This window comes from Macaca mulatta, chromosome 15 (genome assembly GCF_049350105.2).
Source record: "Macaca mulatta isolate MMU2019108-1 chromosome 15, T2T-MMU8v2.0, whole genome shotgun sequence".
Lineage (NCBI taxonomy): Eukaryota > Metazoa > Chordata > Mammalia > Primates > Cercopithecidae > Macaca > Macaca mulatta.
Genome location: NC_133420.1, coordinates 19,945,080 through 19,963,719, shown reverse-complemented (window position 1 = coordinate 19,963,719; position 18,640 = coordinate 19,945,080). Strand labels below are relative to the sequence as shown.

Genomic DNA, 18,640 nt, shown 5'->3' with positions numbered 1-18,640 from the left:
CCTCACTAGTGCCCTTAGCTTGATAAGCAGAATCTTTCCTCCGACCTGGAGAACGGTCTGGGGAGAGGGGCTAGCAGGAAGAGTGGGGAGCCTTAGGAAGTAGGCCCACCATCCTGACCTCTCCTCACTGCTCCCAACTATGCTCAGGATGCCTCAGGCACACATGGTCTGTGGATCCTGGCACCATTATGTTTACTGGCTCCAAACCACAGGCCAAGTGGCTGCTGCCCACAGGGTATCCATTCATCAATTCCTTGACTGGGAGCACCCAACCCAGCCCCCGGGAGATGGGGCCTCAAGGGCCTATCCAAGTGCTGGTGGCACAGGACAGCCGATCTCTGCAAATAGCCAGGGAAGCTACAGAAACTTGGGGCACAGACTGCAGAGTCTACAGACCTGGGTTCGAATCTTGATCCTACCCACTCTCTAGCAAGCAGCTTCCCCCCTTTAAGCCTATGTCCTCATCTACAAATTGGGTGTATGGGCAGGACCCACCTCCCAGGAGGAAGTGGGCGTTGATGAGATTGGCCACGTACAGCACTTAACAGTTAGTAGGATCTCAGGAACCAGCAGCTGCTGTGGCTTTTCCTGGCATCCAGAGCCTGGTTTTAGCCCCAGAGACAACCAGGTGTAATTAAAATTTGCTGAGAACATCCCATTCCCTGTGCAGTGATTTCCATGCTGTAAAGCCCTCTGCTCGGATGCCCACCTTGGCCTAGCTGTGTAGGATGAAGGGGTGGCATCAGGTGGCAGGGACCAGGCCCTTCTCTGGTTCAGGACTCAGGGCTCCCCTGGCATAGGGAGGGCTGCTTGAATGAAAGCCTTTATAGGTAGGAACATGGAGATAATAAAGGAGAGGTGACAGGGTCAAGGGCACATGGCCAGCAAGTGGCAGAGCTGGGACTGCCACTTGGGTCTGACTCCCTGCAAGTCCTTCATTCCGTACATCCACACAGTATGGCCCAACCTTCCTCCCATTCCTCCCTGCACACAGAGGCTCCAGGAGGGGAATTTCATCCCATTTCAGTGTGCCTGGCCCTTCCCTTTCTCACTAGCCCTCTCATTACCCACATCCCCATTTGACAAATGGGGCCCTGGCTGACCTGGTGGGGCAGCCATCGCTGCGAGTGACCTTGTCCGCAGTGAGCCCGTCGGTCATGGTGACGCTGCGCCGCTTCATGTGGCTGCCCTTGGGGCCTGAGGGGCTGACAGGGCTGGCGGGCTTGCTACTCCCCTGTCCCAGGCCATAGCTGGCCTCGAGGTAGCGCAGTGGGAAGGTGCGGTTCACCGGGCAGTAGATGATGGCACCACTCTGCTCTGACACAGCCTTGCGGCTGCCCACATGATAGCGCACGAGGGCGGGCACATGGTCGAAGCTCTCCTGCTCAAACAGGTACTGGATGTGTGTGTAGCTCTCGCCTGCCTTCACCACCACCTTGTTGATCTTGAAGTGCAAGGCCTGGTTGCGCCAGCGGCACGTGAGCACATAGTCGCCCAGGCTGGTGAGCGAGTCCCGGATGAGGAAGTCGCCATTGCGTTGTACCAAGGTCTCTGAGACCTGCAGAAGGCATGGTTAGGCTGGAGTAGGACAGGGCCAGAAGAGGGTCAGACCCAGGATCTGGGGGACAGAGCAACTCAGGATTAGGGGGGACAGCAAGCCCAGATCCAGGGTATAGAGGACCCAGTGAACAGAGACATCTGACATCTGAGAGCTGGGATGCAATGACCCAGGTTCAGAGGGGGCACCTCAGGCAGAGGCCCTGGGTCTGCAGCACAGAGGCTCAGGAATGGGAGGACCTAACACCTTGGAATGGGAGGCACAGAGGCCCCGGGTCTGGAGGAGTGAGAATGGCTGATCTGAGACCCAGGTCTCAGACCCATCCCTTCTCAGGGTTCTGGTTGGGCAGAGTGAATTCCTAATCCTCATTCTTCCAACCTCTCAGTGCTCTGGCATGCCTCTGGCCCTTGCACCCTCAAGCTGCTTTTTTGTCCTGGAACACCGTTCCTGCCTTGTCCATCTGAGGTACTTCAGATGTTTATTTATTATTTATTTATTTTTATTTATTATTATTATTATTATTTGAGATGGAGTCTCGCTGTGTTGCCCAGGCTGGAGTGCAGTGGCGCAATCTTGGCTCACTGCAAGCTCCGCCTCCCGGGTCCATGCCATTCTCCTGCCTCAGCCTCCCGAGTAGCTGGGACTACAGGTGTCCACCACCACGCCCGGCTAATTTTTTGTATTTTTAGTAGAGACGGGGTTTCACTGTGTTAGCCAGGATGGTCTTGATCTCCTGACCTTGTGATCCACCCGCCTTGGCCTCCCAAAGTGCTGGGATTACAGGCGTGAGCCACCACACCCGGCCTTATTATTGTTATTGAGATAGAGTCTCACTCTGTCACCCAAGCTGCAGTGTGGTGGCACAATCTCCACTCACTGCAACCTCCGCCTCCCAGGTTCAAGTGATTCTCCTGCCTCAGCCTCCTGAGTAGCTGGCTTACAGGTGCGTGCCACCACACCTGGCTAATTTTCATTTTTTTTAGTAGAGACAAGGTTTCACCATGTGGGCCAGGCTGGTCTCAAACTCCTGACCTCAGGTGATCTGCCCACCTCAGCCTCCTAAAGTGCTGAGATTACAGGCGTGAGCCATCACACCTGGCCCCACCTGGTGAACTCCTATCTATCTCACAAAGGCCTCCATCCTCAGTGTCCCCTCCTCAGGACTTGCCCATATTCATACTAGGCACTCTATTCTTGCACTTCTTCCACTAGGCTCTGACTGTCAGCCCCCTACCCTGGGCCATTAGCCATCAAAAGAAGCCACCACCTCTTCTACCTCTGCAGCCTTGGTGCTTAGCACAGGTCCTGGCAAAGTTGGTGTTTGACAAAGATTATAGCATGAATGAAAGAAGGAACAAGTGATCTATAAACTTAAGTCTGTGGCTTATAAAGTCACCTCAGCCAAGAAACTCAACTTTGCCAAAACTAAGTAGCCCAAAGATGATTGGTACTCACTAAGCAAGCATACAAAAGGCAGATATATAGACCAGACAATAACAGTAACAATAATAAGAACAAAGGGCCGAGGCGGGCGGATCACAAGGTCAGGAGATCGAGACCACGGTGAAACCCCGTCTCTACTAAAAATACAAAAAATTAGCCGGGCGCGGTTGTGGGCGCCTGTAGTCCCAGCTACTCGGGAGGCTGAGGCAGGAGAATGGCGTGAACCCGGGAGGCGGAGCTTGCAGTGAGCCGAGATCGCGCCACTGCACTCCAGCCTGGGCGACAGAGCGAGACTCCGTCTCAAAAAAAAAAAAAAAAAAAAAGAACAAAGGCCAACATTCATGGTGTCAAGCATCATGTTAAACATTTTACCTGCATTATTTCATTTAATTTTCACAAGAACCCTTTGCAGTAGATACTGAGGCTTGGAGAGGTGAAGCAACTTCTTCAAGGTCACAGTCAGTAAACGGCAGAGCTAGACCTCATCCCAGTCCATTCTGATTGAACCCATCAAGCAATAGGACAGAGCCTCCCAGGTGGCTGCAACCAGGGCTGGGGCTGCCCAAGGCAGTGGGTGGGAGGGTCCGGGGTTGAAGTTCCAGCTGGGGGCCTGCTCACCTCTCGGGGGATGCGGCCATGGTACCAGGCATGGCTGCGGAGATCCGTGCTACTGAGTTTGAGCTCCTCCTCCAATTCCTTGTGGAGTTTCTCTGGCGATGAGTCCAGGATGTACTTCTCCTTGGAGAACTGGGTAGGAGACAGCAAGAGTTGGCATCCAACTTAAAGCCCCCTTCTTCCTTCCCTCCCAGCTTCATTCTACCATGGATGAACTCCTCCTATCCTGGGACTCTGGGAACACTAAGGCACAGGTGCCAGAAAGGTCCTTTACCATGGGTCCCAGAAAGAGTAAAGAAATCTCAATTCCTTCAACCAAACAATGCCAACTGCATTCCAGGCCCTGTGCTATATGCCAGAGGTGGATGCGGTGACACATAAACCAAGCCTGGCCCTCAAGGCAGTGCCTAGGCTGAGGAGAGGCAAAAGCAATGGGAGCCTCTGAGTAGAGGGCGGTCAGCACCATAGCGCTGGACAGCGGCAAAGAGCCAGGTGGCTTCTACAAGCAGGATTAAGCCTGGGCAAGGCAGAGGCGTCTGGGAAGCCTTCCTGGAGGAGAGGGCAGTAAGAAAACACTCATTATGCACCAACGGCACCAAACTGATCTTGAAGTGTTGGAGGGGGATTTCTACAGATGAATCTTGGAGGTAGGGCAGCAGGTAACTGCAGGAAAAGCTATGAGCAAAAACCACAGAGCTGGTTGGACAAGGATACATTCTGGGATGGCGCATTCTACAATGCAAGGGTGGGGAAGAGACTATAAACAGGGACACGGGGACCCCACACAGACATCTGCATTTCCCCTTACAATTTCCAAAGCCATTTCTCCCTTGCAATCCCCAGAAATCCTCACCAGATGAGGAGGCCATGGCCCAGCAGGGAAGCCCAAGGCCCCTGAAGGAGATAATGCCCAGTACTCCACCCTCCCACCTGGCCCAGAACCTCCTGGTTTCTTGATCACTGTGGCCTGAAGTTGGAGGCTGATGGATCTCAGGGGCCCTAAGGGCAGAGGAAGGGAAGCCCCTAATGCCAGGTGTACACCCACCAGAGCCCAGTCCAATCCTGGCTGTGCCATGTGAGCTCTCTGGGCCTCAATTTCTTCCTCATTAAAATGGGTACAGTGACAGAACCTGCCTCACCTCACTGTGAAGATGAAAAGAGACAGCACTCCAGAGTACTACTGGCACACAGACATCCTCATCCCTGCACGGACATGGGACGGTTCTTCCTCTCCTTCCCCCAACTCCAGGCCCCAAAGATGGCTACTCCAAGACAGACAGACCCCAGCACTGGCCAGAAGGCAAGATCGATGAGGGAGGGCAGTAAAGGGCCTTCATCCCAGGTGAGTCTCTCCCTGGGGCCCCTCGCTCCCCAGAGCCCAAGGGTCCTCCAGTTCGCTCCCTGCCTCCTCAGACCATCCACAGATTTTGCCTCCTAATTCTATGACTACGTCCCTTAGCCCTCTGCTCCCATACTGCCTGGGTTTACCCCAGTCTGCATTGCTCCCAAGACACCATGATTCCCAGTGTCAGAGATATCTAGAATCTCTGACTCCATTCAACATTGACTAAGTCCTTATCCTGGTCCTGTCCCAGGGGTGAGGACCCAAGGTGGCCCCTGCCCTGGGGGAGGCCTTGCAAACACTGACAATCAATTCCCGGTCTCCCGAATGTCTCGAGATGCACAGAGATGGTGCACCACCAAACTAGTCAGGGGGCAGAGTCAGGGATCACTTCCCAGAAAAGGTGACATTTCTGCTGAGGTCTGAAGAAGGACTGGGTGAGCCAAGCAAAAGCACCAGGGTGGAGAGGGCAGGTGGACAGGTGGGCAGGGAAGAGCTTCTGGACAGAGAGCAGCAAAGTCAGGGCCCTATGGGCAGAGCCAAGGGGAGGGAGGGGAGATGAATGAGAAGCTTCCAAGGGGCTGTGGGGGCAGGGGCAGGTGTGGCAGGTGTCTTAGTGAGCTGGGGATTAGCCGGAGGCCACAGCACAGCCATGGAAGGGTTTGGAAGTGTTGGAGCAGGTTTAGACCACTTGGGGAGAGCAGTCTAGGGTTTTCTAGGCAGTGGCAGGGCAGATAAGGTGTGGGGAGAAGGAGTAGGGGAAGGGGAGTTTAGATGGCCATTGATTCATGCGGGGGAGCAGGGCGGAGGGGTCCGAGAGGACTCCCGGCCCAGATCCTAGAAGGATGATGGGACACGCTGAGTGGGCAAGGCTGGGGCAGGAGCAGCTTGGCGGTGGGCCCATGAAAATCTGGACCTTGAGGAACCTGCAGGACTCTGGGGACAGATGGTGGGAGTGGGTGGTTTACACAGGTGCTCAGGAGAAAGGCCTGGGGGTGGGAATTCTGCACATCCTCCAGCCGTGGTAGAAACCGACACTCCCGAAGGGCAGAGGCCCAGGGCTGAGCTAGGATCCCGGCCTTCTCAGACACCTACACTTCCCCAAGGGGTCCCCTACTTCTGGGGGTCCCTGGTCTCTCTCCCTCTCACTCTGCGGTGCTCACACCAGCCTAGTCCTCTTTCCTTATATCACATCAAACCCTGGGAAGGGAAGAGTGGGCGTCACAGGGAAAAAGGGACCCAAGATCTCAGCCTTCTGGCGTCCTCCTTGACAAAGGGCATGCAATTGAGACCTTCCCCCAGTTTCAGCTGGAGCCCGAGGGACGCGGGCAAAGGAGGGAGGAGGCTGGATGTTGAAGAACCCGCCCCAAGGCTGCCACTGTGTGACCTTGAGCCAGTCACTTCCCCTCTCTGGGCCTGAGAAGACTCATCCGTTAAAGGGGGCTGGGAGACTGGGCTCCCCTTTTCCAGCTTAATCACTGGTCACGGAGAGTCTGGGGGGACCAACTTGGTCCTCCCACACACCTGAGGGTGAGGAATCCTAGGGTCCCTGTGCCTTGATCTCACATCGACCTGGGGGCCCCCAGCTCCCTAGAGTTGGGGGTGCTGGAGTGCGAATGCAGCATCCCTGCGCTCGGCGCTCTGCTATTGGCCAGAGATGATCTCACCGCCTCCTGGCCTGCGCGCGCCTGATTGGCCGGTGCGGGGATGCTCCGCTCCGCAGCCGGCGGGGCCGTCCTTCAGGCGGGCTCCGCGAGCGTGTGTGAGCCTGGGGGAGCGAAGAGCCAACGCGCCTGGCATCTCCCAGGGGGCTCAGGGAGCAGGAGCGCGGAGACCCCCGGACAGGGTCTTAACCCCTTCCCGCCAGCCCGAGCCCAGCATCCCCTCCAGCTCACCTCGGAGTCCCAACCCCAAGCAAAGCCATCCCCAAAGGATGCTCCGCAGAGAGGCGGGGTCCGGGTCCTCCCCTCCACCCCCTTCCGTTTAACCCTCTCACCGCCGCGGCGCCGTCCTGCACTGCCCGGCCAGCTGGGCTGGGAGAGACCTGAGCCCCAGGCATGTCCAAGCACACCTAGAGGGCGGGAGAGTGGCGGGTGCTCTGGCCCCAACCCTGGCACCCGAAGCATCACCCGCATTTCCTGCTCCTCACTCAGCCTTCAGATCCCAGCCCAGCGTCCCCGGTACAATGGGGAGCCAGGGTGCCCAGGTCAGCCGCAAGGGCCAGCGTGCCAGGCGGAGGACCGGCAGGGTGCCGGGGACCCCATCTCCCGGTACCCCCTGCCCCAGCTCTCTCCCTCCTGCAGAGAAGGCAGAAACGGACCGGCATCCACCGCAGCCCGGAGTCCCAGGAGTGGCCGCCGAACCCTCACCCCGCGGAGCGCCTGGGCGCCCAGAGGTGAGGCTGGGGCGACCCCGCCCCCTCCCCTGACCCGCCCGGCTGGGCCCGACCCTGCTGGGCGGGCGCCGCAGGACTGCAGCTCCCCAGCTGTCTCTAGGGCCCCGGGCGGAGCGGCCGGGGTCCCAACCCGGCGCGCATGGCGGGGGCCGAGCCGCCCCCTCACCTGCACCTGCACGAAGGAGCCGCGGTAGAAGCAGCAAGCGGCTGCCGACAGGGCGCTCCACAGGCTGCACCGCTCGGTCATGGTGGGGCCGGGCTGCCGAGGCCGGGACGGTGTGGGGGGGCGGTGGCCGGCGGGGCAGGGGCGCAGGGACCAACCGGCTGGGCACCGGCTGCGCGTGCCTCTCAGCGGCGCGATTACCTCATCGCCTTGTCGGGGGAGGAGCGGGGAGGCGGGGCGGGGAGACCCCACCCTCTAGCCGGTCAGGGGAGGGGAGGGGGCCATTGTTCCTCCCTCTGCCCGCCCCCCGCTCCCAGCCCCTCGCCCCCCGCCCTCCAGTCCCGCGCGCTCGAGCTGCCTGGAGCTGCGGGCGCGGAGCAGAGGACCTGCCAAGGAGGGTATTACCCGGGGCAGCGGGATCGGGTGGGGACCCATGGACCAGCGAAGGGAGGTTCCTGCCTCCTCCACTCGCCGCACCTCTAACAGACCGGGAGCGGGCAGAGACTTTGAATTAAATCATATCTAAAACTGGAAAAATCCCTGTATGTGGTCGACCAAATTCTTTGTGGCCTCAGGAAATCTCCCAGAGTCCAGGATTTCTCACCCCTGGTTTGGAATCAGGGACTCTGCTGGGAATCGCGGATGTTCACTGATAAGACTCTGGGGGTGCAGAGAGCCAGTAAAGCCCAGTGGTTAGAGGGGCAGCCTGGGTTCAACTGTCCCCTAACTACTGGTGCGCCCACTCCCACCAGCCCCTTCCCTGGGATCTACGACTTACTTGTGGAAAATGCACCTGTCAAACGCAGCTAAAGCCTGGGCTGACCTCATAGAACTCTTGTAAGCTTTTGCTGAGCTGGTGCATGTAAGTTGCCAGGCATGAAATAAACGCTCAATAAGTGCACGCTATTATTTTCAAGCTTCCTGTCTTAGAAACTGGACTTTTTGGCCCGGCATGGTGGCTCACGCCTGTAATCCCAGCACCCTGGGAGGCCAGGGCAAGTGGATCACTTGAGGCCAGGAGTTCGAGACCAGTCTGGCCAGCATGGTGAAATTCTTTATTAAAAACACAAAAAAATTAGCCGGGTGTGGTGGCACATGCCTGTAATCCCAGCTACTCAGGAGGCTGAGGCATGAGAATCGCTTGAACCCAGGAGGCAGAGGTTGCAGTGAGGTGAGATTGTACCACTGCACTCCAGCCTGGGTGATGGAGCAAGACTCTGTCTCAAAAAGAAAAAGAAACTGGACTTTTTGTCCCAGAACCACATACTCTTCAATGCAAAGGGAGCCATTGCTGATTCCCCATCAGTCAGGCCTCAGGCTAAATCCTTCTGACAGACTGTGTGACCGCAGGTGGGTGAGTCCACCTCTCTGAGCCTCAGTTGTTTGTTTGTTTTCTGTAAATACATCTGAAGCTCTGGACAAGCAGCCTGGAATTTTATGGTCTTGGAATTTAAGAATCCTTTCCTTAGAATCAAAGGATACACAAAACAGTTCTGGAAGCTGACTCCTCAAAGATGAGTATCTCAAGGTAGGAGGGGGCTTTTGGTTTTGTTTTTTTGAGACAGAGTTTTGTTCTTGTTGCCCAGGCTGGAGTGGAATGGAGTGATCTCGGCTCACTGCAATTTCGGCTGCCCAGGCTCAAGCAATTCTCATGCCTCAGCTTCCCGAGTAGCTGGGATTACAGGTGTGCGCCACTATGCTTGGTTAATTTTTTTTTTCTTTTCGTAGAGATGGGGTTTCACCATGTTGGCCAGGCTGGTCTTGAACTCTTGACCTCAAGTGATCCGCCCGCCTCGGCCTCCCAAAGTGCTGGTATTACAGGCATGAGCCACCACGCCCAGCCTAAGAGGGGGCTTTTGGAACCCAACTATTGATTCCTTTTAACCCTCATTTGACTTTTTTTTTTTTTTTTTTTTTTTTTTAAAGAGGCAGGGTATCCCTCTGTAGGCCAGGCTGGAGCACAGTGGCGTAATCACAGCATTGACCTCCTGGGCTCAAGCAATTCTCTTGCCTCAGCCTCCCAAGTAGCTGGAACTACAGGCGCGCACCACCACACTCAGCTAATTCTTTTTTTTCAAGACACAGTCTCACTCTGTCACCCAGGTTGGAGTGCAGTGGCTCAATCTCTGCTCACTGCAGCCTCTGCCTCCTGGGTTCAAGTGATTCTCATGCCTCAGCCACCCAAGTAGTTCCTAGTAGCTGGGATTACAGGCATGCACCACCATATCCAGATTACTATTATTATTATTATTTTTTTTTTTTTTGAGATGGAGTCTCGCTCTGTCTCTCAGGCTGGAGTGCAGTGGCACGATCTCCACTCACTGCCAGCTCCGTCACCTCCCGGGTTCACGCCATTCTCCTGCCTCAGCCTCCCAAGAAGCTGGGACTACAGGTGCCCACCACCACGCAGGGCTAATTTTTTTGGTATTTGTAGTAGAGACGGGGTTTCACCGTGTTCACCAGGATGGTCTCGATCTCCTGACCTTGTGATCTGCCTGCCTCGGCCTCCCAAAGTGCTGGGATTACAGGCGTGAGCCACCGCGCCCGGCCACTATTATTATTATTATTATTATTATTTTGAGATGAAATCTCACTCCATTGCCCAGACTGGAGTGCAGTGGCAAGATCTCAGCTCACTGCAACCTCCAATTCCCAGATTCAAGCAATTCTGCTGCCTCATTCTCCTGAGGAGCTGGGATTACAATAGTGCACCTGGATATCTTTTTTATATCTTTTTTTAGTAGAGATGGGGTTTCACCGTGTTAGCCAGGATGGTCTCGATCTCCTGACCTCATGATCCACCCGCCTCGGCCTCCCAAAGTGCTGGGATTACAGGCGTGAGCCACGGTGCCCGGTCAATTTTTTGTATTTTTAGTAGCGGGGTTTCACTATCTTGGCTAGGCTGGTCTCAAACTCGTGGCCTCAAGTGATTCGCCGGCCTTGGCCTCCCAATTCCAAGGCCCAAGTCCCCCAAAGTGCTGGTATTACAGGTGTAAGCCACCTCACCTGGCCTTCCCAGCTAATTTTTATATATTTTTTGTAGAGACAGGATCTTGCTAAGTTGCCCAGGCTGGTCTCGAACTCCTAGCCTTAAATGACCCTCCCACCTCGGCCTCCCAACTGCTGGGATTACAGGCATGAACCACTGCGCCCAGAACCTCATCTGAGTCTTGAAACTAAAATTAACATTCCTTTGACTTTGTCCTTTGGGAGACTGTTTAATCAGTTCTACTGAGTAGATATTACTTATTTTACAATGTTTAAAACAAAACAAACCAAAAAAACCCCTACATTTTTAACCCCTAAAAATAAACTATAGGAAAAAATATAAAGCTAACATTCTTCACAGGGATCTCACCACCTTACAGGCAGCTGGGGTCTGTGGGATGCTGAAATATGCCCCCTGCATTCCACCCACTGCCTTTGGTGTTAGTTTTCCCCAGGTCCTCCCTCCCACAGTGGCATAAGGGTTCTGGAACTTCTGCTAGACTTGCTCCTACCCTAGACTCTGTTTCTGGGCTCACGCAGTTTACTTTCTGACTTTGTCCACACTCCTGCCTCTGCCGGGACAACTCTCCTACCCATCTCTGCTTAACTTTGTCTCCTTTCTAGCATTTCTTTTTTTTTTTTTTTTCTGAGACGGAGTCTCGCTCTGTCACCCAGGCTGGAGTGCAGTGGCCAGATCTCAGCTCACTGCAAGCTCCACCTCCCGGGTTCCCGCCATTCTCCTGCCTCAGCCTCCCAAGTAGCTGGGACCACAGGCGCCGCCACCTCGCCCGGCTAATTTTTTGTGTTTTTAGTAGAGACGGGGTTTCGCCGTGTTAGCCAGGATGGTCTCGATCTCCTGACCTAGTGATCCACCCGTCTCGGCCTCCCAAAGTGCTGGGATTACAGGCTTGAGCCACCGCGCCCGGCCTCTAGCATTTCACTCATGGAGAGATCTCAGTGAATGTTCCCAGTCAACTGCAATGGCCTGGCTCCAATGCCTCCTCCTCCAGAAAGCTTTCCTTGATCTCCAGCTCCCCAGCTCCCCAGCTGAAAGTCATCCCCCACGTCTGGAGCTCCCACAGCTTCTGGTGATGGTGAGGGGGCAGCAAGCTGAGGACTTCCCACGCTGCTCCATTACTAGTCACTTACATAGAGTTGTGCAGGTAGCATCTCAGGGTGATGAAATGTCCCTGTGGTGAGGAGCTAGACCAGCCCACGCTGTTCCAGGCCTAGGTCCCCCACTCATGGCCATGGGCTCCCTGAAGCCATAGCAACCCTGGGTTGGAGGCACCCTTGTTACCATTTCACATAGTCAAACACAGGCTCAGGGAGGCGATGCCACACCCAAAGCCAGTGGCAAGTAAGTGGCAGATCTCAGACTAAAATTTGTTTTTTAGTTTTGTGGGGTTTTTTATATCAGCCTACATCATGCTTTTTTTTTTTTCTTTTTTGAGATTGAGTCTTGCTCAGTCGCCCAGGCTAGAGTACAGTGGTACTATCTCGAGTCACTGCAACCTCTGCCTCCTGGGTTCAAGGAAATTTCCTGCCTCAGCCTCCCCAGTAGCTGGGATTACAGGCATGTGCCACCACGTCTGGCTGATTTTTGTATTTCTAGTAGAGACGGGATTTCGCCATGTTGGCCAGCCTGGTCCCAAACTGCTGACCTCAGGTGATCTGCCTGCCTCGGCCTCCCAAAGTGCTGGGATTACAGGCATGAGCCACTGCGCCTAGCCTGAGCCACTGCGCCTGGCACATCTTGTTTTGACGGGACTAAAATTTGGATCTGCTAGGCGTGGTCACTCATGTTTGTATTCCCAGCACTTTGGGAGACTGAGGCAGGAAGATCACTTGAGGCCAGGCATTTGAGACCACCTGGGCAACATAGTGAGACCCCATCTGTAAAAAAAAAATTTTTTTTTTGGCTGGGCGTGGTGGCTCACGCCTGTAATCCCAGCACCTTAGGAGGCCAAGGCAGGCAGATCATGAGGTCAGTAGATCAAGACCATCCTGGCTAACACGGTGAAACTCCGTCTCTACTAAAAATACAAAAAATTAGCTGGGTGTGGTGGCAGGTGCCTGTAGTCCCAGCTACTCGGGAGGCTGAGGCAGGAGAATGGTGTGAACCTGGGAGGTAGAGCTTGCAGTGAGCCGAGATCGCGCCACCGTGCTCCAGCCTGGGCGACAGAGTGAGACTCCATCTCTTTAAATTAGCAGTGGCACACACATGTAGTCCCAGGGACTTAGGAGGCTAAGGTGGGAGGATTGCTTGAGCCCAGGAGCACAAGGCTGCAGTGAGAGACAGAGAGATCCCATCTCTTAAAAAATAATAATAAAAATAAAAGTTGGATCTGATGGATTGCAAAAATCAAGCGCAAAGCACTGTATGATTCTTCCGTGGGTCCCACCTGGACCAGGAGCCCTTTGAATTCAGGGCCTGGTGCTCCTTGCCCTCTGCCTATTCTCAGTACTCGGCACAGGGCCTTGCTCAGGGTAGGGGCTCCTGGGGGTAGAAGGCCAAGGGCTTTGGCTATAGTCCTGGCATCAAACTCGGGGTGTAATCCCAGTTCTTCCTCATAATATCAGGTTGGTGTAAAAGTAACTGTGGTTTTCACCATTAAAAGTATGCGGGGTAGGGGGCTAGGGGAGGGAGAGCATTAAGAAAAATACCTAATGTAGATCATGGCTTGATGGGTGCAGCCAACCACCATGGCACGTGTATACCTATGTAACAAACCTGCATGTTCTGCACATGAACATGTTACCCCAGAACTTACAGTATAAAAAAAAAAAGAAAAAAAAAAAGTAATGTGACCAGGGCAAGTCACTGCACTTCTCTGGACCTCAAGTTTCCCATCCGTAAATGGGCACAAGAAGGCTCTCCCTACCCAGTGATGAGGGAGAGAATCAAAGATCTCTCATGTAAAGAATGCCTCTCCTCCAGTGTCTAGCAGCCAGCACAGGGTCTGCACACAGTAGGCACTCAATATGTTATTTATGATTATGATTATTACTATCATTGTTATTTCAAAACTGCATTTGCTTTTTTTTTTCCCCAGGCTGGGGTGCAGTGGCGCAATCTCAGCTCACTACAACCTCTGCCTCCTGGGTTCAAGCAATTCTCCTGCCTCAGTTTCCTGAGTAGCTGAGATTACAGGCACGCACCACCATATCTGGCTAATTTTTTGTATTTTTAGTAGACAAAGGGTTTCATCATGCTGGCCAGACTGGTCCTGAGCTCCTGACCTCAGGTGATCCACCCACCTTGGCCTCCCAAAGTGCTGGGATTACAAGCATGAGCCACCGTGCTCTGCCAAAACTGTATTTCCGTGTTCCCAGTGCCCAGGATAAATTAAGCTTTGGATAAATCCGAGCTGTGCCCATTATCTGCGATAAAAAACTGAGTCATCCTCTCCTGCTCCCTGCTCCCAGAGACAGCACACAGTAGGTGCACAAAGATTGGGTGGGATTGGAAGGCTGCATCCTTCACACAGGGACACTGTTGGGGACCCATCCAGCTGGCAAGTGGGTGGGGTCAGATGATATCAAATACTGGGATGCCCTGAGTTTGGGGCCAGGAGAGAAGAATGGCTGGTGTAGGAAGAAGGTGCGGAGAATGAAACTGGATCCAAATGCTGCCTCGACTCCGAGAACCTCCCCTCCCGGGGAATACACAGTGAGGTCTGGCTCCTAACAAGGCTTGATTGAGGAAGGGCTCTGCCCACCCGTAATGGAACAGGCTCTGAGACCTTCAGTGTCCTCTGACCAACCCCTGGCCCAGCCCCTCCTACCTTCACATAGTCGCCGCCAGCCTCCGGCTCTCCAGCAGCCCTGGAAGGAGAGGAGACAAGTGAGCATCCCCAGCCCTGCTTGGCTCCCCAGATGCCAGTCTCTTGCCTGCCTGCCTGGGGCCAGCACCTGGCCCTTGGGACCCCAGCAGGCTCACCCTGAAGGCAGGAGGGGGCACTTATCAGCTGGCCTGGCTCCTCCACTTTCCAGCTGTGCACCCCTAAGCAAGTCCCTTCACCTCTCTGAGCCTGCATTTCGTATCTGTAAATCAGGAATAATGACAGTCTCTGCCTAATGACTTTGACTGGAGGACTCAGGGCTTAATGAACGTTACCTGCTTATTATGGAGCCTGCTTCCCGAACCACTGTCTTCACTGGACTACGGACACTATGCTTCCCTGGTTTTCTTCTTCTTCTCTCTGCCTTACCCACCCCCTCCTCCCACCCCACCCCCTCCTCCCACCCCACCCCCATCATCCCTGACTCTAAACCCTGGAGGGCCCCAGGCTGGGGATCAGCCCCTGTCCTCCTACCCTGCGCTCACTTCCTAGGGTAGAGTGACCTAGTCACGGCCACTGCCAAGCACACTGCGGAGCCACTGCCGGTGCTAGAGGGCTGCGGAATTGATTCCGCCCCCAGAGTGGAGAGCCTGGAGCGACCAGAGGCCAGAGGTGGCTATTTTTCCTTCCTGCTTCCTGAGGGCCACCATGAACCACTCCCCCCAACTGCACTGCCTTAAATGCTACCCCTACCCTCAGGCAGCCTAGACCTGCCCCTCCATCCCCAGACTTGGAAACCCAACTACCTCCTGGACGCCTCCCCTTGGATATCTGAAGGCTATCTCCAACTTGTTGTATCCAAAGCAGAACTGTGGCTCCACCCCGCCCCCTCCCCATCTTCCCCAGCTCAGCTGATGTCAGTTTCCTCTTTCCTGCCACTTTAGCCAAAAACCATATGGTCCTTTGTGCCCCTTCTCTTCCATTCAGCTCCACACCCAGTCCAGCAGGAAATCCTGCCGCTCCACCGTCAGAATCTTCTCCGCATGTCCACCCCGTCCCCACAGTAGGGCCACCCTCGTGTCTCCGGTGGAGCAGAGGAGCCTTCCCTCGGGCTCCATGTCCACTCTCACCCACAGTCAGCTTCTGCCCTGAGACCAGAAGGCGCCCAAGCTTACAACCTAAGCAGATCATGGCACACACACCATCCTCAGCCTTTCACCGGCTCCCATCTCTAGAAGAACACAATCTAAACTCCTCTCTGCGGCCGTGCAATTTATCATCCAAACCAGAACTTTTCTTCCTTTGCAAGAATAAAGAGGGTACCATGATTATGCCAGAAAAACAGGCAAAAATTGGCTCATCTGTTCCCTAACCCACAAGGTCCTGTGTGGCCTGCTGGTACCCAACAGCCACCCCGCCACCTCTCCAGCCTGTCTCCCTTGCACCTCCTGTCCCTTATTCTGCCTCTGCCCCACCCTCCTTGGCAACTTGTTCCGGCCACAGGGCCTTCGCTCTTGCTGTTCCCTCTGCGTGGAATGCTCTTCCCCAAGGGCTTCATGAAGCTTGTCCCTCCTCCCTCTTTATTCAGGGCTTTGCTTAATGTCACCTCTTTGGAGAAGCCTTCCCTGACCTCCCCACCTCGAATAGTCCCTCGTTTCTTCACTCTGTGTTCCCAATCCTACTTTATTTTCAATTTTTGCAATTTCTGCCTGAAATGGCCACTTTATATTTAATTGCTGACTTAATTATCTGATGCCCTTATGAAAGTGTTGACTTTGTCTAATTCACCATTGAGACCCAGTCCCCAACATAGTGCCTGCAGGAGCTCAAGAAATATTGCTTAAAGAAAAATTAGCCGGGTGTGGCAGCGAACGCCTGTAATCTCGGTTACTTGGGACGCTGAGGCAAGAGAATCACTTGAACCCAAGAAGAAGAGGTTGAAAGAAAGCAATATTGCTTAAAGGGATGCATGAATAGTAAACAGTCAACGTTAATTGTTAATCGCTGTCATCATTAATTTTGTTAGGTTGGGCCCAGATTTTCTGGCTAAGAAAGGCCTCAGCCTTCTCATCTGCAAAATGGGGAGGGGAGGTCAAATATTGGACCACCTCCTCAAATACAGGAGCTTCATATTTCAAAAAAAAAGGAAGCCGAGATAAAAAATAAAATTTTGGGTTCCCCCAATCCTAAGGCCAAAAGCTCCTCCTCCTTGAGACGTTGTCTGATAGCCCTCCCTGTTCTAACATTCTAGGATTCTTCATCGCTAATCTTCTCTCCTAGAAAGCCCTAGCTGGTATCCAACCACAGTTCCTCAAGCTACAGCCCAGCAACAGTAGGCTTTTGGGCTCTCTGTCCAGCAGCAGTGGAGTGAGCTACAGTAGGGACCCCTCCCCCATCCACCTCCGCCCACTCTTCCCGGGTGAGGCGTCCCATCCCAACATTTCCTGCTATTCAGGCCCGGAAATCCTCCCACTGCTGGGAACAAATCGGCCAGGACACTGGATCAACCCAGCGCTTCCTCCTGCTTCCTGTACTTCCCCTCGGGCTCTGGAACAGGGGTAGAGCCTTGGAGACAGGGTTCCTGCACAAGAGATCAGGCCTGACTAGGGTGGCCAGAGCCTATAGGGGTGCTTAGGGCAGAGGCCCAGGTCAGGGAAGCTGAGGCTCTGGGGCCACTCTTCCACCCCATGGCCTCACCACAGGGTGGCGCTACAACACTCTGACATGTCCAAGACACAATGACCATGCCCAGTTACGATCTGCTACCATCACTTGCCTGGACTATCACCACCACCTCCCCCTGGCCTTCCTGCCTCCATCTGTGTCCCTGCGACCTATTCTCCCCGCACAGCAGCCACAGCAGTACTGTTCAAATGCAAGTCAGATCACAGCTTTCCTCTGCTCCAACCCACTTGCGTGGCCCCCAGCTTCACTTACAGTAAGAGCCAAGGTCTTGGAAACAGCCTTGCACACTGACCTCATGGCCCATGACATTCCTCCTCACCCGCGCTGCTCCATCTCCCCCGCCCCACCTCAGGGTCTTTGCACTTCCTATTCCCGCTGCCTGGAATATTTTCCTCCAGACATCCCCTGGGTTCCCTCCCTCATGCTCTTGGCTGTTGTTGTTGTTGTTGAGACGGAGTCTCACTCCATCGCCCAGGCTAGAGTGCAGTGGCGCGATCTTGGCTGACTGCAACCTCCGCCTCCCGTGTCCAAGCAATTCTCCTGCCTCAGCCTCCCAAGTAGGTGGGATTACAGGTGACCACCACCACGCCGGGCTAATTTTTTGTATTTTTAGCAGAGACGGGGTTTCGCCATGTTGGCCAGGTTGGTCTTGAACTCCTGATCTCAGGTGACCTGCCTGCCTCAGCCTCCCAAAAAGTGCTGGGATTACAGGCATGAGCCACCATGCCTGGCCCTTCAGTTCTTCTTCTTTTTTTTTTTTTTTGAGACAGAGTCTCGCTCTATCGTTTAGGCTGGGATGCAGTGGTGAGATCATGGCCACCATAGCCTCGACCTCCTGGCTGGAGTGATCCTCCCATCTCAGCCTCCCAAAGTGTTGGGATTACAGGTGTGAGCGACCACACCCAGCCCCTCCTTCAGTTCTTCACTGAAATGTCCCCTTCTCAGCAAGGCCTTCTGGCCACCCTTTCTGAAAGTGTGATCTTCCCCAACTCCCACATTCCCTTCCCTGCTTAATTTTGCCCTGACCCCTCATCTGACTTAGCACACATTTCCTCTCATGTAATGACTAGCTCCTCTCACTACAATGTCAGCCCCACGAGGACAAGGGTTTATGTTTCTGTCTAGACAATGTTAGGAACCATCAGGAACTTAGTAAATATATTTTTTTGAATGAATGAATGAATGAGTAAATGAGTGTCACAGCAGCCCCCTGCAGCCCTGAGGACAAAGTCTAGTCCTCCTGGCTGGGCCATCTGTGACCCAGCCTCTGCTGGTCAAATCCCTTCTCTCTCTTCTCCCTTCCTTGCACTCTGGCCTTCTCAAACTTCCTCCAAAGAGCTCGACCCCCTGCAGCCTCAGGGCCTTTGTACGTGCTGTTCCCTCTGCCTGGAATGTCCTCTCTCCCTTTTGGCTAGGGTTGGTCATTCCTACGCAGCCTTCAGAGTTCAGTTTGCTTGGGGATTTCTAGAAAACTCTCCCTCCCACTGTAATGATCAAATCCAGGAATCAAAGCATCCATTTGTAAAACTCAGCTCCACTAATTAATTCCTTTATTCCTCATTTTACAAACCTAAAAGAGACTTCTCCTGCCGTACTAGTGGTGAAATCAATTAATAAATAATAGTGACAATTGAGCTAAATCAGTCCCATTAATCATCAGCATTAA

The 18,640-nt window shown here is 54.1% G+C and overlaps 1 protein-coding gene and 1 long non-coding RNA gene across 30 annotated transcripts in view; one reads left to right on the top strand and one right to left on the bottom strand.

Annotated features, from left to right (window-relative positions):
* The window catches only part of SH2D3C (SH2 domain containing 3C), a 51,173-nt gene that overhangs the window by 11,596 nt on the left and 20,937 nt on the right, over positions 1-18,640 (bottom strand). For 13 of the 29 annotated variants that reach the window (XR_013405445.1, XM_028834789.2, XM_028834788.2 and 10 more), the window contains 3 exons: positions 14,293-14,332; positions 3,620-3,748; positions 1,104-1,558 (listed from right to left, as the gene is read on the bottom strand). Coding sequence is in view for 28 of the 29 variants with exons in the window: in XM_028834789.2 (XP_028690622.2) it covers positions 1,104-1,558; positions 3,620-3,748; positions 14,293-14,332 (624 nt within the window). In the remaining variant the exon portion in view is untranslated. Of the gene's footprint in view, positions 1-1,103; positions 1,559-3,619; positions 3,749-4,661; positions 4,906-6,482; positions 6,727-6,954; positions 7,030-7,519; positions 7,716-14,292; positions 14,333-14,624; positions 15,194-18,640 lie in introns of those variants that run through there. The other 16 variants (XM_077967644.1, XM_077967643.1, XM_077967653.1 and 13 more) reach the window with 14 other exon arrangements.
* LOC144335049 (uncharacterized) lies at positions 6,970-16,290 on the top strand. The gene is made up of 3 exons (XR_013405485.1): positions 6,970-7,164; positions 7,262-7,353; positions 13,561-16,290. It is a non-coding gene; the product is annotated as an uncharacterized LOC144335049 (long non-coding RNA).